General features: G+C 38.6%; 1 protein-coding gene across 2 annotated transcripts in view; it reads right to left on the bottom strand.

Moving 5' to 3' along the window:
• The window catches only part of RELN (reelin), a 283,813-nt gene that overhangs the window by 151,983 nt on the left and 107,075 nt on the right, over window positions 1-24,755 (bottom strand). For both annotated transcript variants that reach the window (XM_057417876.1, XM_057417875.1), the window contains exons 4-7: window positions 20,519-20,589; window positions 11,770-11,802; window positions 9,759-9,837; window positions 1,665-1,761 (exon numbers count right to left, since the gene is read on the bottom strand). In XM_057417876.1, coding sequence (XP_057273859.1) covers window positions 1,665-1,761; window positions 9,759-9,837; window positions 11,770-11,802; window positions 20,519-20,589 — 280 coding nt within the window. The remainder of the gene's footprint in view (window positions 1-1,664; window positions 1,762-9,758; window positions 9,838-11,769; window positions 11,803-20,518; window positions 20,590-24,755) is intronic.

Raw genomic sequence — 24,755 nt, forward strand, 5'->3', positions numbered from 1 at the left:
CAAAAACAAACCTAGGTCAGACCTCTGCCATGAAAACCATCCTGTGTTCATCCAAAATGTTGAGCCATCAGCACATTCTTTCAGAAGGACTGGGTTTTTCTGCAACACTGCCACAATATTTATAAACACTTTCATTACAAGGCTGTTTTTTATAGGCATGATAATTTTTTTAGCTGATTACTTAATCACACCATTTTGACATCATAATATTTTTTTCCAAGTTCTTGATGCCATGGTGTTGCTATTTCACCACATGGTAAGAAAACAAATACAATCCCACACTGGATTTTGAAGCCAATTCATGATTGCTAAGCATAGTCTAAATCTGATATCAGCAGGGAGAAGACAGTTAATTAATGGCATTTCAAAACCCTCAGAGCTGGGACCCTGGGTTTTCTAAATGTCATAAGTAGGTTGTTTTTCAAGGAGTGTTACCTATGCTCAATACTACAGCTAAAAATGAGTTTTAAAATAGGGAAAAATATCTTAGTGGTGTTACTTAATTTTTGCATAGGACATAAAACGATATGTCTCTTCTCAAGGCAGTTAGTGAAGCATACATAGTACATTCAAATAGGATTCAAAGTAGAAGAGAGGCAATTGAGCATCCCCGTCAGGATTCCTCAGCAGAGATGACTGTGAGGGAAATTCTCTTGTATCAATAAAACCTCTAAATTAGTTTTAGATATGTTTATGACTTTCAGTCACTACACCAGCAATATCTGCAGTGCATTTGTGAAATTCTGGTCTCAATTAACAATGTAAAATTAACCCCCTGAAAAGAATTGTCAGTGTCTGAAATGAAGGTGCCTGGAGAAAACCACTTCTGCTTTACTGCCCCCTTCCATGTACACTCTTCAAATAGCTCTAATCAGCCTCTCCCTGCACTCAGAAGACTGTTGAAAACATGAAAATCAATTTTAAATTACACAGGTTTTGAGTTGGCCTTTTAATTTTTCAGTTCTCTCCAAAATTCCCATTTTATGTACATCGTTGCTTTTAGCTGTCCATGCATGTGGGCATTGGCTCTACATCTTTCAATTAATTTTCTACACCCACATGATTCCAAGATAACACAAATTGCACCATGCTGTTTCTTACAGCAATTTTATAACCAAACCCCAAAGAAATGAATTCTGTTCCCTTCATCTTGACTCAATTTGTTAGATACGCTTTCCTGAGACTGGCTGGTCCTTGCTCTAGGCTGCACTAAGTCTAGAGGATACATTGCTCACAAGTGATGTTTTACAACCAAACTAACATTTATCAACAGTGACAACAAAAAATGGGGCAAAGCTAATAAAACAGGAGAAGAAAAATGAACCTTGTCTCTATTTCATTGTAGGAAATAAAAAGAGAATGATGCCAGTTTGACAACACATTTCTATTTCCTTGCCTTTCCAGTTTTTTAATAGTACCTCAAATAACTTGGATTACGAGACTGGGTCATGAGACTTTCCCTTGCAAACTACTGCGATAACCTTTGGCTAGCATCTGTAGCTTAAAATACTACAATGTTCCTCGGGTGCTCTTCTATCACCTTGTTTAAAAGCCTCTCTGCTGAACATTGAACTTTCAGAGCACACCTACATCTTCACAGCTGACACAGCCCCAATTCGTAGCCTGCAGTTCCAGCCCTAGCACATGAGCCAGACTTCACTTACCAGTTCTCTGGGACCATATGGCTCGCAGAAGGTGACAGCGTTGCCGTGCATTATCACACCACACTGCTCTCCAACCTCGCAGTTGCTGCATTCATACCTGCAGGAAGAACACACCATGTTCAAAATAGAAGTCAGAAATTGTACATTTGAGGCTGTATCGCACTTGTAAACTGCAACGTAAGACATCCTGGCACTCAGACAACTGGACTGTTTTGTTACAGTGGTGTTGAACATAATGGTTGAGCAACTGTACGTTTGATGTACTAGACCCACCTCTTGAAAAAGCCCCCTGTGAATAAGTAATTGCTCCCTGAACATTGTCATCCCTACAAAAAAGGGGAGAGAATCCCTCCTTGTCAACTGCAAAAACATACACCCTGAGAAACTAAATTGAAATCTTACATATAGAATTTACCCTGACATTACTCTTCTTCCAAAATCCTTACTGCACATTTGATACACTGCATGTAAACCCACCACTGCAGAGTCACCATGCAGGAAGCTCAGGAGAAGGGGTTAGGATCAGCCTCTGTCCTGCCTGCAGGGTTATTTACCCAAAGAGTGTGCAAGACTGCACACCCTACACAAAATGTGCACAAAGATGCTCCTCTAGCCCAGCTACTGTAACACAGGTCTTACTGCTGCTTTCTACAGGTATTTGTCATATCCCATATTCTTAGTAACAGAGAACTACCACTCTGTTCACCTTTTAGGGGAAAAAGTATGAAGAGAATCTCAGAGACGCTGGTAAATGCTGCTAAGACAATTAACTTTATGGGCTGCCTGGCTGTGGAACAGAGGGAAAGATTATCAGCTTCAAGGATCAGAATTATCAGCTCCTGGCATGAGCAGCAGGTTTTAAAAAAACTATGGAGATGCTCCCAGCCCCTGAACAGCTGTCTGCAATGGGGCTGAACAACATTGCCTTTGTGCACCCAAAGCTCAGCTTTAACCTCAAAACTACAGGTAAACCTTTGCTCCCAGAGCAACTCCATTGTAAGGAAGAGCGAACTCCAAACCTTCTTATTTCTTGCTGGTTTTGTCTGTACTTTGATAACTGGTATTATTAGAGCTTTATGTGCAATGGACTTAATGTAAGGGGTGTTTAGGAAACTTTTTCTTTGGTTTCTCTCACACAGGGTTCCTCAGACCTGGCCACCCTTTCTGATGTATAATGCCAACATTGTGTATATGGGAATGTACACAGTGTGTACATTCCCATATACACACTCCATATGTAATTTAACAGTGTGCAAAGATTTGTTTTTCTATTGTCTTTTCACTCTCTGGCTAACTTCTGGATAGCAGATCTTACAGGAAATTGGATAGAAAGGAAGAAATCCCAAGGATATAGGGACTTGCTGTCAACATATATGATAGAGTTTTCAATGATCACAATTGATCATAGATAATTGATACATACTGTCAATGTATAGTTGATTCCTGTGAAAATTTCCTTGGGTGTTTTTTTTTTAACCCCTCTTCCTAATCTGTGTTTCTTGTCTTTTCATTAATAAGTGTTGTGTTAAACCTCTGCAAGTCTTTCTGCAAACTGCTTTGAGCAGGATTTTTCTATTCCTGAGTAGTGAAAATCATCACCCCGCCATGGAAGAGACTGGTAGTGCTGTCAGCTACCCCATGGGGCTGGGACAGCTTTTCCCTGCAGGGGCCCTGCATCCAAAAGGCATGAGGAAGGGAGGATGGGCCACTGCAAACCTAAGTAGTGGTTAGAAATACTGTTTAAATTAATTTTTGACATATGTGTTTGACTAAATGAAGCTTCCTCCTGGCCTGCTCCCACAGCATACAAGCTCCTCACCACTGTCCTGGCTCCCCAGGGCAGCCAAGTGTGGATAACTTTTGGCAGAATGGGTTAACTCTGAGCATTGTACAATACCCTGCAGGTCTGATGAGCACTGAGCTCCGCTGAGTGGTAGATGGTAGGTTTTCAGATGCATAGGTGTGATGAATAATTGATTGCACTTGTTATTCTGGGTCTCTTCAGTTGGTCCTGGGTGAATCCTTGGGCTTTCTTATACCCAGTTCCATTACTGAAGTCAAAGATGAATGCCTTATTCCCACTTTCCAAATCTCTCCCTTATTCTGGGGTTTTATTAAAGGTTGGTTTTAGCTCCACTACCTGAAATGAAGTCAGGTGTAAAAAGTCCTTGATTTTTTTTTCCTGTATATGCACGTCAATAAAGTCATTCAGCAGTTCACACTAACAGCATTTAGGACTTTGAATTTAAGCAACAAAATTAAATCCTCTAATAAAGTAATGTAGTTCCTATTGACTTCAAGGAGTGAATATTTACTTATAGAAGCCACAGTTGGCCTATAATTTTATTTCTCAATATAAGCCAAGAAGAGAGTGTTGAGTGAATGAAATTGTACTTTAAGAGAAAGTACAGAAATGGAGTTCATGGAAGATGTCTTTTGCTGCTATCTAAATTTCACTTAATCCCTTAACTGTGATAACTGAAGAACAGAGGGACAGGAACTAGAAGAATACCTGCAATTCTGTAAGATTCTAGCTATTTATGAGAATTACTTTCATTATCTGCCCCTATATTTTGGAATTTTATAGTAAAGCATCTGACTGAACTCCTGGTATATGCAGAAAAAGACAGGTATGGTAGGAAAACTCTGACTATAAATACAATGGAGGTACTATATCATCCCTTGTGAAATGTCAGGATAGATAATACAAGGGGTATTTACATTTTTTTATTCTTACATTTCAATGAATGCAAAGTAATTCAGCTGTTCACCTGTTTACTTCTGTAATGTGGACTATGAAATACTGTCTGAAAATCCAGAAACAGTGTCCTTCTAATGCAGCTCTTTCATCATCACTCATCTTTACTAGGATGACTCCTCTCATAAGAAATTGGATGGCTGCTGGCAATCCTGATTCAAACCTTTGGGGTCTCTTTGAAATTCATTACGTCTGACAATAAATTGCTCATTACCTTGACAGGAATTCATGAAGAATAAGGTAATTGATCTGCTGTTCCCGAGATCATTGTCATAGCATTACGTGTTTAGAAATGATCTAATTTGCTCCTCTCCTGGTATAGAGAAGAAGGTTATCTTCTTTTTCATTTATACAAACAGGAGACAGTATTAATCACCTTGCTAGGTGCAGCTTTTCATATAGCTTTTCATATTATCCTTCTCACCTGCCTGGTCTAAAATCTTAGCAAGATGAAATCACTTCAGCTTTCTCTTCACAGCTGGTACTCACTGCCGATGCTGATATGTGTCATATTCATCTAGATGTCTTCTCTGCAGACATGCCATCCCTCTCATCTCTGGCTTAGAGAGTCCCATCTCTCTCTGCTATTGTTCTTCACTTTGCTGAAGGGGAAACATCTGCTGTTTCCTCATCCCTATTTGTCATCTTGTTTCCCTCTACAGTACCTGAGTTTGTGGACATTATATTGACTGATGTCTTTTGTGATGTCTGGACTATAAAGGAGATAAACATCTCAAGCTGCCAAGAGATTTTTAAACATAAATCTTTCTGAAGTTTAATCCCACAGTTTTAGTGCAATTTTGAAACCACTTTAGGACTTCTCTCTCCTGTCACAAAGCTTTCCTCCTCCTCTTTGCCACTGGAAATATCACTGTACCTCTCCATTTCTCCTATGCCATGAAGAAGTGACGGAACCTGTTTCTTATTGATTGATTTTAAATGCTAGGCTTTTCTTTTCTTTTTCTGTGATTGCTGTTTGGCTTTGAGATGAAACATGGCATTGAGTTGGGAAAGGGAGTTTGGCCAGCAACAAGCTTCTGTACGGTCTTTCTTTTTTAAATGTACTGAATCCTGTGCTGTCTGCAGCACCACTATTTAAACTGTTTTCTACAGAAACATACATTAATGCCAGCACCTCTTTACTAATTTATGTTTCTTCTCCCCCTTTTTGACTCAACATTAAATCATTTATCACAGATTTAAACATTTTGTTTTCCTAGATTTGTTCTTGTTTGTCCTATTTCTTACATGGCACTTTTTATATATTCTCCTCTGCAGTTTCATGAGGTTACATGAAGGCAAGACGGTCAGAGAAACAGGTGCTCAATGACCTGGACAGTCTTCCAGATACCACCCATATTGAACCTCTTCTCATCCAGCCATTCCACAGCCCTCCCCTGGCAAGTAGTACATGGTGCAGATTCCCCTTTCCTCCAGAGGAAATAAATTACTTCCATGGCTCCTGAGCTTTCTGAACTAACACACTCCTGCCAGCTTTGAGCAAGTCTCATGGACCACCAGTCACCCATACTATTAGACTTTTCATTGAAAAATGCACTAAACACTATTGTTTAATTGGTTCCACAAGTCAGCTGTGAACTGCTCAGCATGGCTGCTGGAGCTAGATTTAGCATGGAGTAGGAGTCACCTACCTTAACTTCCACAGCTAATACATGTTAGACATAAAATACATTTGACATCTATGAATGTGTAAAGCATATTTGTTTCACAAGCCAAAGAGATTTTTGTAAAGTTCGTGGCAAATGATACCCAAGAAATGGGGAACTCTGTGCTTAAGTAAGCAGACTTGTGCCTACAGGTTGGGGACTATGGAAATAATCATATTCTGACATTACTGCATGCTGGAAGAAAAGAATATAATAATTAGTGGGACACACCACACAAGAAAATTCTCGTGGTGGTTGAGTCCCAACAAAATGAGAAGTGAGACATGCTCCCATTCCTGCGTTCCAAGCACAGAAACCCTCCCTACTTCCTTTTCCTTATACCTGCTCTCCTGCTGCTTCCTCTTCTCATTGTCCTTTCCCACTTCAGCAGTTTCTCGTGTTTTCTTTCAATCACTAAACTGTAATTTAGGTCAGGAATCTACTCCCAGATACTGTGACTTTTCCGTTTGCAAAGAGCCCATCCAAACCTTCCCTTTCTCTTCCCCTTGCAGCTCCAATTAAACCCTTGAAGCCTCTTCTTCTCTTCTCCTGAGCCTCCAAAGAAACAGATGGTTGCCGGGTAGGATGTATCTTTTAATGCATTTGAAACAGCAGAAATCCATCAAAACCAGGCAGTCACTCTTGAAATCATACAGTGCCCTTGTGCAAAATATTTATTTGATGTGAGGCCTCTCCCAGTGATGGAGTGACACACAGGCTCTCCTGGGACTCATAAAATTAGACACACACAGAAGCTATAAAATGCTTTGCATGTGCATTTGGACTGTATGTCCTTGCATATGCCAGAATGGGGATCAGGAGGAGCAGGACAATATTAATCACATGCAAGCCAGGGTTATGTAGGATTTGTGAAGAAAAGATCATAGGAAAATACAAACACTTTTCGTCTTTACACAAATAATGGTTTAAGAAATTATTAGAGTGGCTTAGTGTAACTGGCCCCTGGTGACACGGCACTGCTGGGGTATCTGTGCACACATGGCAGCTGCTACCACACACTTTGAGCACAGCAGACCAGGGACCAAGCAGGGATAGAAATACTGCTCTAGCAGTTACTGCAATTGTTTGCGGTAAAGATGGCATTTCAGCAGCTGCCAGGGGGAAAAAATGCAATTTTAGGGTGGATGACATAAACTGTTAATAATCCCTGATTTAACTCCCACTAGACAATCAAATGAGATGAGCTTTCTGCCACTAAGCAGGTCTTCATTGGAGGCAGAGGTACTGTAGAAATCCTTTGTGCAGAAAAGCTCATGACATCTCATTACAGTTTTCTTTTATTTGGGCTCCACTTCTACTTAGCATTGCTACAGATGTTGGATTTCTGGTGTGATTACAGAAAAATCTGTCTCAGGACAGTGGTGAGCTCTGTGATTCTCTCTCCCAGCACACACCTCTCTGCACTCACCTACCAACTTAGGTGGGTCAAGGTTATTTCAGGGGGACCAAATCCAAATCCTGGGAACAAAAGGAGCAGGAGACTGGGGTCTCTTTTAGTTTGAATGTTCTCTGTTGAGATTTCTATAAAGCAATGATGAATTTAAAGATAAGAGAGTAAAAGATAAATAAATTTTGGAGGCTCCCAACAGACAGACCCTCTGAGTTACGAGACATCTGGAAGGAAATAATGCCTTCTCTAATTTCTTTCCACTCAAGTCCATTTAACACACTGCTGCTAAAGCTATCTACCTTGGCAGCTATTCTGTAACCCATTAAGAGTCCTTGATCTATTCATTTCCATAAAGAAAGAGGGTTTTTTTGTATTATAATATTGAAGGTCCTTAATGCATCTGTCCAGAAAAACATTTTAAAAGATGATACAAAAGAAACAAAAGGAGGAAAAATAAGCAGGCACATATTAAAAAGTATTACAGTAAGTATGTGCAAAAGAAAAATATCCATAAAATTTCATAAACCACAAAGTTTTTACATAAGATGGTGAAATTGTAAAAGGCCTGCAGAGATGGAAATCTGTGACAGGTCTTAATGAAAAGTAAAATGAAGTCAGGTTTCACAGAACATATGTATTTCTAACTAAGAAATGCTAAAACATCCATCAAGAATTTCATTGAACAAGAGAAACTAGCCCAGTAAAATATTTCTGTGCCTTGTATGAATTAAATCAATCAAATCAGTTGTATTTCTGAAATAGGATTGGAAGGAATAGAAAACTCAGTAACAATCTCACATAAAAAAAAAAAAAAGAGAGACTCCAACCTTCAAAACATTTTAAGACAAATAGATGTGTTTATCTCAGTACAGTATGACCAATAGGTATATTCACTATACAGTTTTGTATCAATTTTACATCAGTTTTGTACTGCAAGCGACCTATAACTTCCCCTTTTTTGACATATATTCATACATCATATGAAACGGTACTGTATCACCGTGATTATTGTGGTGGCAAAATCACTAATATTTAAGATTTAGGGGTCTGACTAAGAGTAAGCTTTGCTAAGAGAACATTCTGTTTGACTGAAAGTTAACGGTCTGTGATGGTTTCCAACTCCCCACTTCTGAGCTAATAGAACACTGGGTGTGCCACTCCCATTGGCTCTGCCAGCAGCTACCTTTCCATATTGTCCTATTATTTACTGTTCAAGTCCTCAGAACTGTGGCAGTGATTTAAGGAGTCCAACCCTCCAAGGGATTGATGCTTGCTTCTATTAACATAGAACTGATTGGTTTTCCTCATCTCTTTCCTTGTTTCCCGATACAGTGTATGGGTTGGGTCTCTGCAATCAGTTGGCAGAGAACGGGGAACAGGGGGGTGATGCTGTCAGAGTGTTCTCTCACTATGATCATAGTTAACAAAGTTTCTGCTTGACTGATCCTGAATTGTGCTTGCCTTGTTATGCATGTGAAATCCCAAGATCTTTCAACAGTCCCTACTGGTTAAAGACTGATAACAACTTGTGCTTGCGGTTTCCAATGTGATAATATTCATTACATTACTCAGGAATCCCCCTGACTGAAAAAAAAAACAGAAATTGGGAGCTGCTGTATAGAGCTGGGAAGGGTTTTCCTTCCTATACAATACAAAAGTTTCTAAAAAGTTTGCCTTCCACAAAGGCAAGGAAAAAAAAATCAACCTTACATGTTTTCAGCAGCTGAATTTTAGATAGAAGTATTTAATTTAGGCCATTATTTTTCGTTTGGATACTTTAAAAATATTTGATTTCAGTTTATAAGGAGTTTCTGCTATAGTACCTTCACCAGAAATATGTACTACATGAACATGAAATAAAAAAGAAAAATAAAATAATTGGAAAAAACAAAGTTTAATTACTGAAATTCATCACCATCTCCATCAAAAGCTATGATTTTAAGAAATCAGAATCTTCATACAAAAACTTTTACTGAGCTCAGGTCTACTCCTTTCTCTGTTTGGATTAATTCAAAATCTGAAGTCAATGAGAATTTGTCACTCACTTCAATGGGCTTAAAATTTCTCAGTCACTCATTAATCAATTAATTAATAAACTAAGATATTTAGGTCCCAATGGAGCAAAACCACACATAAACTTACACTAATGTGAGCTGTGATATCTAGGAATTAACATAATACAAGTACTTCTGTGTAATAACTAAAATGCCTTAATTTACTCAAATGTATATAAAGGAAAGCAGAAGTCTGAAACTCACCACATGGCAGGATTCAGTTCTTGCTGATGGTAAGAGTCAAAGTCATCTCGTAGGATAATGCTGTCACTGTGCATTTCAGCTACGAAGAAAAGAAAGCACTATATGAAAAAAATATCCAGTGTAATCATAGAATCATAGAATCATTAGGGTTGGAAAGGACCTTGAGATCACCTAGTTCCAACCCCCCTGCCATCATCCAGTGTTTATAGGTGTTGCCTTACTTACAGCTTTAGTAAAGCCTTTTAAAAAGAGGAAATCATGTTTTAAGCTATGCTAGTAACAAAAGCAGGGGTTTTCAGTTACAGGGTTTTTTTTCTTACTCTGGATCGTAGTATCACATAAAATTAAGAAGTGTCCCAATCTATCACCAAAGTGTGATGGCTATGAAGAGATGCAGCCATCATCTTGAGACTGATGTGTTTATCTGGGTATAGCATGACCAATAGATATATTCATGATACACAACAGAATCACATTTCTTATTCTATTCTTTATAGCGACACAGGATAGAAACATCTGATACCAAGTGTTTAAAGTAAAGAACTTTTGCTCTAAATTGTTTGCTCTTTTGAACATTCAAAAAAACATCCCTCCAAAGCCAGATTTTGGAAACACTGGCACAAGGCAAGATGAGATGTCCTAGTGAGTGTACTGCATTTCTAATAGTCAGGGGACTCATTCTGATAAGTCATAAGCAAAAATCTATAATCTCATTGGAATTTATCTGCTGCCATAAATGGAGCTGGCAGTAAGGGTTAGCTTGTTTCAGGAATATAAACTGAATTATAGAATAATACAATCATAGAATAGTTTGGATTGTAAGGAACCTTCAAAGGTCATCTAGTCTAACTACCTATAATGAGCAGGGACATCTTCAACTAGATCAGGTTGCTCAGAACCACATCCAGCCTGGCCTTGAATGTCCCAGTCTGCAAGATCTGGACTCCAATTTTTCCCCTAGATTTACTGTACCATTTACATATAATGACCAAAAAAAATAAAGAACCCCAAATGCCAAAACTCTGGAACTTGTATTAGTATTAAACAGGCCCTTCTCCACCAATACTTTTGTTAAATGAATGAAGTAACTGTCACTTGCTATTCAGACTGAGCAATGATGCCAGAATCTGTCCTGGACTAATCAAATTGAAATACATGGGTTGGTGAGTGCAGGGCCGGAGCTCTGCTGCATGCTCTGTGTCCTACTGGGAGAGCATGAGAAGCAGTGCCCTCAGAGCTACACTGAGACAAAACCTTCCTCCCAGATTCCTAGCACTGGTGTGACAGCACTGTCCTACACTGGGGGTTGCAGGTCACAGAATCAAAGAATGGGTTGGGTTGGAAGGGACCTTAAGATTATACAGTTCCAACTCCCTGTCACGGACAAGGACACCTTCCACTAGACCAGCTTGTCAGAGCCCCATCCAACTTGACCTTGAACACTGCCAGGGATGGGGCAGCCACAGCTTCTCTGGGCAACCTCTGCCAGCACCTCACCACCCTCATAGGGAAGAACTTCTGCCTAATATCTCATCTCAGTCTCCTCTCTGGCAGTTGAAAGCCATCCCCCCTTGTCCTGTCACTACAGGCCCTTGCAAAAAGTCCCTCTCCAGACTTCTTGTAGGCGCCTTTAGGTACTGGAGGACTGATATAAGGTCTCCCCAGAGCCTTCTCTTCTTCTCCTCTTTTCTCTGAAAAATCCCAACTCACTCCCAGTCTTCACTGAAGAGGTGCTCCAGCCCTCTAGTCCTCATGCAAACAGATGCTCTAATACACAGCTAGGACGAAAAGCTCTGCAATGCGATGTACTTGCACTGCAAGGGCTCAAAGGCAATAAATAAACAGTAATAAAAATAATAGTGAGAAAAACAACTAATCAGAATTAGACATAAATCAATTCACTTTATATGAGCTTCATTTTTATTTGAATTCCCTAGAGCTAGTTTCATATGACCTTAAAGATTGTTTATTATAAGAAAGTTAGTTATTCTGAGAATGACAAATCACATACCTAGGTGAGGATGTAAGGGAGCTTCTGTCGGGGCTGTGGAGAACAAAGACACACAATGCATGAATATCTTGCATGATCAGGGCTTAACTGTAGCATTAAAATTTGATTTAGCACAAAAAAAAAAATTGCACAGTACATGTTGTCTTAAGTAAACCATACCAAGAGTTTAATTATTAAAAATATGATATACATCAAAAGTTATAAAAATATAACAGGAAAGAAAAATACATACTCTAATTAAAATTAGCATCAGTAATAAGTGAAAGACAGAAATGGTTGTATGGCAAGGTAAGAAAGATCACTTCTATTCTAGGATTATGAGATATTCTAAATAATTTGGATTAAGAATCAGTAATTCAGTGATTGACAAAGAGAGTAGGAATTAGGCTGAACAAAAGAAATAGCAAGGTAAACATGCCACACTTTGACCATTCATACTGCACTGGACAACATTTTACTAGCTATATTGTTGGGAGAAAAAAATCCTAATACTACTAGGACAACAAGTAACAGATTGATCCCACAAATCACTGAATCAAACACTTATTTTAAAGCACATTTTTACATGCATTGATGAGTCAATTCCCCAATAGGTCTTTGTCTTCTAGAAAACAGTAGAATATTGTAATGACACACTGGATGGGGGGCATGGGGTTAAATGACAAAACTTTATTAAGTAGCCTTCTTCTAACACTTTGCAACAGGAGTTTCGGTGAAATATAAGATAAACGTGAGGAAGTCTAGAAGGTGACTATGCAGTGTGCTAGATACTCCTTGGTAGCTACTACATCTATTGCTTTGCCCAATCTTAAATTCAAAGTAAATTATACTTCTTTCATGGAGGTAAAAAGGGTGCATGTAAGTAAACTTCAGGGAAGCAGCAACCTCTTTTGCCTCTCAGCACCTCACCCATGCAGTTGTATTTCTAGTTGTATTTTGTTCTTTGATAAATAGAACAATAAAAAAAGATCGTTTTGAAGTCAGAATTCTTTTGAAGATTCTGTGTTTCTTGTTGGGCACTGACTTAAACTGTATCAGTACCCCTGATTTTTTCAGCATATTTGCAAAAAAAGTTACTGAAGTACTGCAATTTCCGTCGTAACATCTGACAGATTAAAAATAGATTAAAAATACACATAAAAATGAATGCAGCAGTCTGTGTAGAGCCCTCACACATAGCCATCTGAATGGGATGTCTAACAAAAATCTCATGAATTTTTTTTTTCTCTTCCTGCTTTCTCCTTAAACCCTGGGTTTGCATGGAGGTGTGACACTGTAATGAAACTGCAACCTTTCACGGGGAAGTTGGTGATTAAGAAGACTGAGCAAGAAACAACGTAGGTATCTGTAGACCAGAAAAGGATGGTAAGCAGTCTGGATTTAGCTCAGACAGAAACCTTTAACTTACTTACAACTTGGAAGACCAACAGGTTTTACTCCATCCATTCACCATATATATATATATATATATATACACACACATATATGCATATAGACAACACTGAAAACAATCACAGAACCGCTGAAATCTTTACTGCAGCAAAGAGCAAAGGCATTCTCAAGAGTCTGATGCTGAATAGAAATCGCAGACATGCAGATGTGAAATATTTTCCTCTTTATGTGGCTCACTTGCTCCATTTTTTTTTATACAAGAAAATTATCTATAGAGGCATGTATAAATTTCTCTGGAAAACTTCTGAATACTACTTGCACAGAAGAAATGTATTATTTCCCAGTCTGAGCAATGAAAGCTGTTCTGGATTTTGCCTGTAGGAAAAGAAGTACATTAAGGCATAGGATTTGAGATATTCTGGATGCTGTAAGAGGTTAAGCTTAAAATAAGACTGCTGTCTCTGATGCTCTCTATTACCCCTTTTTATTAGTTCAGATCATCACAAAGGGATGATCCATTGTGAATACAGGTGTGACTGAGAGCCACTCTGCTAGCGCCCATCTGTGAGGGGGATGGTCATGTCAGGCCACCTCATGGGCAGACTCATTACTTGACCAAGCAGATTTCATTTGCCTTTGAAAATAACTCAACTGAAAGAGTCCTTCCTCTCTTAACAAGAGCAGTTTAGACCTCAGAAAATGAAAGACTAGATTGTCATTTAACCCGGGTTTCTTGGCATCACTCTTTGGAAGAGGCTTTCCGTCGAAGGTGGTCCAGCCCCGGATACACACAGTCACTAGTGATATTTTCTGAAGTTATTATTCAAAATTTTAGCATTCAGCCAAAAGACACGTGTATAGCACAAACTTGGAACATTTACATTCGCTAACCCCTTTGACTTCTGCATTTTTAAAAATATAACTAATTCTTTATGTGATTAAAGAATAAAAATTTTGATGTGAGAATTTTTCCTAAAACAGCCCTTCAGTTATATACACAGTATGTCACAAAAAACCCTGCTTATCAAAGGACTGAAATGAAGGAAATTTTGAATACACATACTAGTGCTACTGATCACTCATTTAAAATAACTAAAGATGAAATTAAGCAGACACTTCCTATTGGATAAAATGATGTTCTTATAAACAAAGACTTTCTGTTGAGGAGCAGTTATGTTTCCCAGATCTTTACAGGATCTGAGAAGCTCAAACCAGTTTTGCCTCAGGTATTCTTTCATCTGATTTGTAATTCAAATTCCAGAGCTGAATACGACAAAAGGCTGTGAAGGTACCATTTAATGAGTGATAAATCTAGACTTTAATCTCACTATAATTCCTGTTTTACATTTATATTTTATTGCAAAAGAGAGTGTATTGATCTTCAAGTGGTGCAGTTAAGGTCCCCAGAATAACAGAAATTCAAAACATCACACAAAACCAATTGTAGTAAATATTTTCAGATCTGCCTTTTTTAGCAATTTATAGAATGACTTATTTTAAAACAATATGGATTGTAAAGCAGGCCTAAAGCAGCATGGCTGAAGTCAAATGGAGTTTCCTTGCATAACATGACAAAGCTAAAAAACTGATGTGATGCAGAGCAGCTATACAGTGCAAAGATACAAAATGTTCACAATTTAAAAGTAATCATACAACACTTCAGACTGAGAGGGGAAAGAAAGGTCATCTTAGTTCATTTTTGAAACCATGATTCATTGTCTTAAATGTTTCTTAGGCACACAGTTGGGTGGTTGTAAATTGAAAATCAATATTTGTGTGGCTCCAAAATGCATCTTAGCTTGAATAATAATTGTGTACTTTTTTTAAAAGAAGTAAATTAATTTATTATTTGATTTTTAACTAGCACCCTAAGTTTATACAGAGCTTTACAAGAGACAAATTGTGCTAAGCAAAGAATGGAAACGGGGCTCAACAGAGTTCACAAACTGAGAGGCATGAGCAAATACAATATGAGAAAAAGTAAGGAAAAGCATGATGCTTGCCTTGTAAGACAAGGCTATCCCTTGTACGCAATACTTTGTGTATTGTGTACACAAAGTACACAATACAAAGTGATTCAGAGAGAGAAAGGCAACAGTCAAACTGGAAGCGTGAGAATTCTGAGGAAAGTAATGGGGAATTCAAAAGTCAATGGGGTCATTGTGGGGCTCTGTGTCAATGGGATGAGGGAGAATGAGGCATCCTTTGGAGTAAAAGGTTAAAATTTTCTGTGGATGAAGTAAGGCTACTGAAAGGTTAAGCCAACAGAAAAATATGTCCTGTTTTGGCTAAACTGGAAGGGAGGGAAGTATGAGAGAAGTGGGAAGGAAATGTCATCTTCAAGTAGAGGACCTGGAATATAAGAAGGGAACAAAGATTTGGTGATGGTTCTGATGTCAGTGGAAAAATACGAACCAAACTCATTGAACACCGTAATGGTTAACTGTTAAGCAAAACGAGCCTCCATTCAGATAAAAAGAGCTAGCATAATGCAAATGAAACACATGTTCCAGCAACATCAATTTGTACTACTGACATCCATAGATCTGTGGGTAAAGCGTGTGTACAGGGTTAGATAGGGAATACAGCATAAGAAAATACTCTTAAAGCACACTAGAAAACTCTTTTTTTTTTTTCCCCTCTGAACCCTGAACTATTTTTTAATGTAAAGGAAAAGTGAATTACAGGAACACAAATGCTTAAATGCTCCCAGACAAACACTCTGCTTAGGGTTCAAAAGCCAGCAGCCATTAGCTGCTGCTCATCAATGCATCACAAACGAGATGTGGAGAGAGGTATATTCTACTCTGCAGACTATGAAAAAGTCTAATCTCCTTGTCATTAGCAGTCAGATGAAGATGAAAAGGAAAATTAATGCTTTTATTTAGACTCCTGCAAATACTTTCTCTCTACTGGTAAACAAAGTTGCTATTGAATGATAGAGGCTGAACATTCCCCTAGAAAGAGTCAATGTGTTGCCTGAAGGCTGCATTATTCTCACTGACATATAAGCCAAGGAACAATAAGTCAGCTCTACACTCCAGTCTGTTCTGTAAAATACTGCTCTGGTCAAGCCTGAGAGCTTGCAGTCTGTTTTGCATTTTTTTTTTTTTCAGAGCATTATTACATTTTACAAGGTACAAAACACACCTAAAGGGGCTTCTACAAACATTCAGGCAAAAGCCATCAAATAAAAAAGAGAGTGTCGGCCAGTTCTCAGGATTTACTTTCATATGGAGACATCTGTCAGAGTGTAGAGTGGTTTCTTAACAAAGGAATCCCAATCCTATAATTTGTGGCATTGAGTATGAAATTGTATGAAATTCTGGGAACCATGCTGAAAGGAGTGATTTTGCACTAGGAGGGAACAACATCCTTCATCTTTTCCATCTCTTAGGTTTTACCGTTCCGAGATTCTTCTCTAGTCAGTCAGAACTAACTTACACATTCACAAATCTCCCAGTATGGTCCTTATCCCAAAGAACAGTGCTACATGGTCCGAAGTTACATAGAGGACTGGGGCAATGGTCTCCTTGATCCTTTAGCACCTTGCTTGGTTCTGTAAAGGCAGGCAGGGTTGTGTGACATGAAAGTACTCATACCTGCAACACAAGCTGTTCCTCGCAGCAGGATTTCTGTGTTCATACAGACCTAAACTCTCTTCAGTTCCACAAAATAATGCAGCCGGGCCTGATGTTTTGCCAACTCCATTTTAATTATGCTGTTGCTTATTAATGGATGATTTTTGTTCTACTCAAGCCAGAAATAAATATGAATCAATCTTCACAATAACAAGTTTACCTTATTTTTTCATTTATTTTGCTATTAGATCAACAAGTTAAAGATATTGTTAATTAAAGCTATTGTTAATGACAAGAATATCATCAGTCATTAATATCCTTATTTGCCCTTAGAAGTTTTTATAAGACATCTACCTTTTCTGTCATTGCTTATATAATTTTCTTGCCTATTTGTGCTGGATGAACCCTTTTTCTGATCATTTTTATGTCTCCTTTCTTCCTATCCAGTAAAATCCTTATAAACTTTAAAGCATACAACAATTCTCAAAGATCTCTCTAGCTTCCTAAAATATTCAATATATGTGATGAACACACAGCCTTCCAAGCAATTATTTTACTTTCTTTGGTGTCTTTCCCTATGGCATCACTTCTTACATTATATATAGGGCTGCTTGTTTGAAATTGTCATTCCTTAACACTACCCTTTATCATACTCCAATTCTCTTCAAAATAAGAACTACACTTCCTTTTCACTGCACAAATGCCATTAACTGTATTAGCATTTACTAATGCACATCTGAGGGTGGACAGGCACAGTGAACATGGTTTCTGAGATTCCATGCTACTGTCGTGTCATCACGTATATCCTTTGTAGTAGTTATTATGAAGTCTGATATTATCTCCAGTGAACACGCTTATTAAAAAGATGTCCTGTAATAAATCTAGGAAGTTGCTGTGTGGTTTTCTTTTCTTTACTTAATACGTCATATCATTCACTGCAACATTTCAGTATGATAATGTTTAGGGACAGAAACAGACCATAAAACGTCATTTATGTCAATCTACCTTGCTGGTCTGCATATATCTTAATATGATATTTGCATCTAAATCACTAAATCTTTCTGAAAGAATCTTTTGTTTACATTAAACTGTGATTGTCTTCCCGCAAAAAAAAAAGAACTGAGGTTTGCTTCAAAAAGAAGCATATTGTATTTCAATTGGAAAATTAATCCTTATAGTGTAAGAGTTATAATACTGGTTAGGGGGATTAACACAATGCATGCTGTCTGCTGAAGAAGTAAGAATAAAAAGGCAGAGGAGAGCCTGGTGCTGGAATGGATGGGAGGAAGGGCAACGGGCAAGAGGATGGTTGACTCTGTGAGTCAAGAAAGCTGTGGCTGAGGTAGGAAAGGTGAGGGAAAAAATGGATCAAGAGAACCTCTGAGAAGCTTGAACATCATTATTGCAGGGAAATCTGATGACTGATTACATGGCTGTCATACAGTGTCAGCTGCTCAAGTACCTCTGTGTGATCCTTGACCGAGTCAAACCTGACGTTTGCAGAGTTACCACAATGGCACCACACACTTTGGAGAAGATAAATCCAGGAAGTTTCTGAAGTGGCTGTGCATGAAGCAAAGAGAATTGCTGGAAAAATCATGGAAAACATGAAAGTTGTGAGAATGCAGAAGACTACGACAAGGTGCAGAAGATAGAGACCCTTTCAGGCAAGTTGTGCAGGACGTGGCTACCCGTGGCTGGGTGGGAGGAGGAAGCACAGGGACTGTCACAGCTGAGCAGCCAGTGAAGGCCCAGGGATGGCACATCTCAGCATTTTTTATTCGATACACAAAAGTGACATACAAATCCCATTTCTCCTTGTTCACGGAGTCCCTGTGAACGTGGGGGCAGGACACAGAGCATAACATTGTTCTAACCAACATAAGTATTGCTAAAGTGTTGGTCTGAGGTTAGGTTATGCTCCAAAATTGGAAAAGCAGAGAAGGGTGAAAGAATTACAATTTCTGCTGTCAGCTCTCCTGTTAAAACTCCCGGTACAGCAAGTCTGAAGAAAAGATGGTCAAGCCTGCATGGATGGATTTCTACTCACTAGTCTCTGCTTATCAAGGTATTTTCTTCTAGCTTTTCCTAAATTCTTCTTGACTATGATGCTAATTCTGACACTGACAGACATGAATTTCCTTTCCAGCTTGCTTGCACGTGCCTTTCATTGTGCTGGTCACTGCCAGCTCTCTGGCTCTCTGTCATTCTGCCATCACTGTGTTTTCTACTTCCTTCTCTTTTTCTTACCTGTTCTGGCCACCACACACTGCCTTTGGCTGTGGTGCACTCACTATCCAGATCTGCTTTGGAGGATTTCATCTGCTTATGAGGCTTTTCATAATTTTATGCTGATAACTCTACATATTATTTTTTCCACTCTTGTCTTGCGTCCATCCAGCAAGTACCCTGTGTGAGGTATCCTCACCATCCTCCTTAGCACATCCCAAACTGTGATCCTGCTAGCGCTTCTGTTCCCAAATCCCCTCATACTAGACACCGGAACACTACTTTTTCACATTATGAGGCTACAATTCATCTCCTATTCTTAACACCAAATGCATTTTGGTGATTTCTCCACCTTTTTTCCTTCCACACAGTAAAAATACCAATACACACCTGGCCCAATCACTTTCCATTCAGATCATCACTCATTTCTGATTTCAAGCACCTGTGTTACTTTCTTCTAATTCATTCAAATATAACTAACTTCCCAGCTTGCTAACTAACATCCTCAGTCACCTCTCTGAATCCCTCTTCTTACTTCTTACAATACTGAAAACTCAAATGCTGAAATTGAAAATCAAAATATTTTTCCCTCATTACTATTCATACTTTATATGAATAACTCAATATATGTTTCTGGAATAATGGTCAACAGCCTCCTATTACAAAAGCCATTGTATAGATCATAGGAAAAAAAAACGCTATGGACCTAATTGCCTGAAAATATAGTTTTTTTGTGATTGTCTCTTATTTGTTAATATGACAACATGTTTCTGATTTTGAAATATTTATTTTATACCAGTTGGCCCATGTTCTACTGTCTCTTTTTATACGGAAATATCACCGGAATTTTGTGGAAAAAACATTGATCAGCACAGAAATGCCTTTCTCTCTTGTACAAAAAATGATGGATACCTTCTCTACTTCCCACTGCTTTGAAGCAGGTTCAAAGCAGTGTACTGTTTGTAAATAACAGGACATTCATTTTTAGGTTATTTATGAAAAGGGTATCTATGAAAAGCTGTGCAAGCAATTATATCTTTAAAGTTTGTGTAAGTCAAACATTTTGTTTAGCTTTAAAAATGATCAAATGCTCTAGGTGATGGGCAAAAATTTGATGGTCTACTTTCACAAAATGGAAAGGCAGGTTCTTCACAAAGGTTCACACAAAAGCGTGAGCTGGATGGTAAGCAGAGCTTTTGCTCCAGGCATGTTGCATATTTTGCTTCCAGCTAATACAGTGAGAGTTCAAATTCAGCTTGTGGTTTTGACAAAAAGGCAAATGTTGGTTGTTGCAAGCTGATTTCAGGTAAGTCTATAATGCAATAGGATTCACTTTAACTTTTGTAGATTCCTTAGTGTTTAGCAGAGAGGACAGAGAGGTTTCCCAGATAACTAATGGGAAGTATGAAGCCCGTGAATCAGTTTTAAGAATGAAAGATCCTGATACTGTTTTCTGTGAAATAAATTTCATGATGAGTAACACTGATGTGCAGGTACAATGCAAAACCGCATTTGTCGGATATTTTTAATATGATGGTGGCTCTTACCTCCCTGTTCACACAGCTGTTGTGCTAAGGCATCCTTGAATATTACTTGGCCCCTATGAGTAGCTGTAGCCCTGTGAACATAAAAAAGACAGCAATAAATAATGTAGTATTTATTTATATATGCATATCTATATGCATGACTAATCAAATCGGAAGTCCCAGTCTGTTTTCTTCAGTGTTTTTCTTTCTCCACCCTTTTAAATTCATAAAATAACTTGTAGGGATTGTTTCTGTATAGCAAAAGAAAAGCTCCTAAAACCAAATGGCTAAGTTGGTAATAAAAAGCAGTGGCACAGGCTTCACAGCAGTGAAGAACATCATTAAAAGTAAGCGCATTGCAAAGCTAAGCACATCACTCTGCCTGGGAGAGCGTACCTGCCTCAGTGCAGGGCAGAAGAAATGTTTGCAGAGCTGCTGCCCTGTGACATTAACAGTCACACAACCCAGTAGGCAATAGCAATGGCAGTACTGTTATATGCTACTGGTAGAAATGCACAGCTTGAACGGGTGTCCAGGAATCCTCTGTGGAAACAAAGGGAGAGACAAGTAAGCTCCCTGCCCCAGGCCTCTGTCAAACATCTCCAAGAAAAAAGAACCCGTGCAACATTTCTTGGTATGCTGCGCTGGGGTTTACTGCAAATTAAGTTGTTGTTTCTTTTATTTCCCTCATTGTTCAGACAAGCTAAAGCGGATCTTTACACTGCCTGTCCTCTAACCATTCACTTTCTGAACAATCTACTGTTTTCTTGGTCTCCTCTGGTCTCAATCTGTTTCTGTCTTTGTGAAAGTGATATGCCTATAGCTGCACATAGTTTCCATACTTGAGGTCTCACCAGTTTTGTCCGAAGAATGATTATTTCTCATTAATGACCTGTAGCTAAAAGAACAGCTACTGTACCATGCAGAAAGATTTGTCATTTTGTTTTCTCATAATCAGCTAGAAATACAATGCAGTTTGATTTGTTTTTCTCTTACAGAGCTGTCATGCTACCAGTGCTAGTCATTCTTTATTTCTAATTGCTCATTTCTTCCCTCTTTTCTAAGTGTAGTACTTCAAAACTTCAGTTTTGTCTCAGAGATTTCAAAACCTTTCAGTATTTGCAGTGTTCCTTTGAAGTCTGATTTTTTGCAGCCAAAGTTCTTCAAAAATCTGCCTAGACTCGCACACACTTTTCACATGTGATTTTTATCCTTTCTCCAAATCAGTAATGAAAATAATTAGCATTAATGGGCTCAAGATAGATCCATATGAACTCCTTGAAAGAGCCTCTCAGTTTAACAGTAAGACACTGAAAACTACTTTATGACTGTGGCTTTCCAGTGAGCTGCTTTAATGGAGCATGCCTCACTTGCTTAGGAAAACGTCAGAAAGGACCACAAAGGAACGATCCGAAAGTCAAAATGCGTAATTCTTCTCTTGGCTACTAGTCCACTTACACTCACAGAAGAATAACAGAAGTAACACATCTAGTATTAAATTTTTCATACATAGTGGATCCTCAATGCAAAACCCATCTGCAAATGGTCAGAGTACAAACAGGACTAAATGAAAACTTCCCTGAAATCCACTTTACTTCCCGCTCATTTAGAAAAGCTCCACACCAATGTGTGTGTTGAGAAATGCAAATCTGTGGCTAGCTGATGCTCCTAGGCCTTTTAGGGCACTCCCTCTCCTTGCGGAAGGGAGCTGTGCTGCTTTTCCCTCCTGCTTGGACTTTCAGAAGCTAAATCTGCATGAAGCTAGAGCCTTGCCTCACCTGTTAGCTACAGTGTTTTGGCCACAATCCAGAGATCACCTTACCAGTGTGAGGTGTTTGTAGTCCTTACCATGTGCACCATGGAAACTATTTTAGGATTTCCAACACTTACATAAAATACAGCAAAACATCATGCCATAGTTTTTCATCAGTATTTCTTCATCTGCTGTCTGACCAGTGACCATACTGAGTACAGAATGAAACAAAAACATCATCCCAGTACATAAAGGCAAGAAAGCTGAGTCTGTAAGTCTCATGAACGTTGCTAAATTTGCTAAATCTTTATTGTGATAAATATGCAAGAACCCATGATCACTACATATGTTTCTGCAAATCTCCTCATGAAGCACATGCAGATGAATTGAGTCAGAGTGGGACCAAACAATCTCCAAAGCCAAACTAGTGCCCAGGCTTCTTTAAAAGGATGAGATACTGTGATTTCCTCTAGCAGGTGAAAGTGGTAGGGCATCTCACAGCCAGCTGTGGGTCCAACACAGCACCAACAGACATGTTTTGCAAATGTGTTTCACAGCAGGAATTTCATGTTTTGAGCAAAACCCTAGCTCAACAGTGCTACTGGGCACATACATGAAAATGCCATGTTTAAGGAACAAAAGGTATTTTGTGTATTTCTATCCCTTCCCCAGTCTGACAGGGTAGAAGAGAGGGCTTTTCACAGACAATGAGAAAGAAAACTTATATTGTCAGTGGTCTGGGACTTCAGAGACGCTGTTTATGCAAAAGCCCAGGATACAGTTCGGGATGTGCACAACAGAGATGGCAACCACAAAATTCCTTTATGAGGCAGACAGGAGCAAACTCTCAAAACACGGACCACATGCAGAGAGGAGCTCGAGTATGTGTCTGAATGCAACAAATACCAAATAACACCAATAATACCAAACTCTGTACTGTTTACTGGATCTCTGCATGCGTGTGAGAAAGAGAGGATGTGGGCAGAGAGCCATCAGCCAGTTGAATGATCTGCATCTTTCTCTGTCTATCATCCCTGGTTTGATAATGCAAAGTAGGAGCCAATTATTGCTGCTCCATAGCAGGAACAATCTGCCCCCCTGGGACAACAGTGCCGTGCAGTGAGGGCACTGCTGCTTCCTACAGCATATGCTCATGTTAGCATTGGTTTTGCAGTGGGCATATGTATGAGTTCTGCACCAGCCGGAGAGATATTAAGGGTATCACAACTGTCAGTTTACCAGTATTACCTGCTTGTTTTTCTATGCATTTAAGCTTTACTAATGGAGCAAATGACAACAATGCAGTGCAATTATGCATGACCTAAGCTACTTTTAGAAAGAAGTGCAAAATATAACTTTTCTATATTGAACTTTCTTTGCTGGCAATGTTCCTTTCTGACAGGTGAGATTCATGGAACCAGATCATGAATCTGGATTTTTCTCTTCTAAAAATACGTAACAGATCCAAAACCATCCCTATATTCACACTCAAGTCTAAAACCTACATAATATTTATTGTAATTGTAATAAAAAGAAATACTTACAATGCCTGAATAAGATTACTAAAGAGAGAAAATTATTCAACTTTTAATTATGGGGTTGTATTTACATAGATATCAAGTAACTTATTTTTATGATGTTTATCAAGTTTCTATACTGTCCTTAATGTAGTTAAATACTTCTTAGATGAAGGCTAGCTACTAACTATTAATTGTTGTTACTCCAGACTAGTCTATAGTCTCACTCTGATTACAGAGTACACTATTTACGTACTTTATTTATTTCCAGCTAAAGGACAAGTGACTCATCAAATCTAACTGATCCGTCAGCCAAAGGGTAATGCAAATGCTTTGCATGTCCTCAGTGGTATTCTTCACTACAAATGAATCTTTCCAAAGGGATGAGAAATAAAAGGAAAATGGGAGGCAATGGGAACATCCTGACATGGTGAGAGCTTAGAAAGAAAAACAACTTAGAGGTAATAAGGCTTCTTTTAATATTAACTTCACACTTCCATTAGCCTAGATGTATTTCTCTGCTTGAGGCTATGCAAGAGAGAAAGGGGAAATTGTGGTTCTAAAAGTAGCAAGAGGAGATAAACTGCTGACAGAAGAAGAAAGAGGTCTGAACACAGGAAGACTACATCAGGTGTCAAAGCTTACTGTCAGTTCAAGGCATTACTAACCCTATGCTTCAATTACAGTAATTCTGTAAAGAATGTTCCCTCCTCAACTGCAACTATTCAAGTTGAAATCAGGTTCCAATAAAGACTTTTATATTGTCTGTCACTGAAAAGGAAAAAAGAAATATGACTTGCTGATTCTCTACTTAACTATACATAGTCCACATCACCTGTGAAATAGGACTTGAAGTGCCACCCTGCTCAAGTGCCAACAAGCTTAAAACCACTTTATTTGAGTACGGTATTGCCAGCTCCTCTGAACATAGCCTAAGTAATTCCAATTTGTCCCCTGTGCAATGGCACAAACCATTCCAGGTAATATG

The sequence above is a fragment of the Pezoporus wallicus genome, unplaced genomic scaffold (genome assembly GCF_028554395.1).
Source record: "Pezoporus wallicus isolate ANWC-B61680 ecotype Strahan unplaced genomic scaffold, APGP_CSIRO_Pwel_v1 contig_5542, whole genome shotgun sequence".
NCBI lineage: Eukaryota > Metazoa > Chordata > Aves > Psittaciformes > Psittacidae > Pezoporus > Pezoporus wallicus.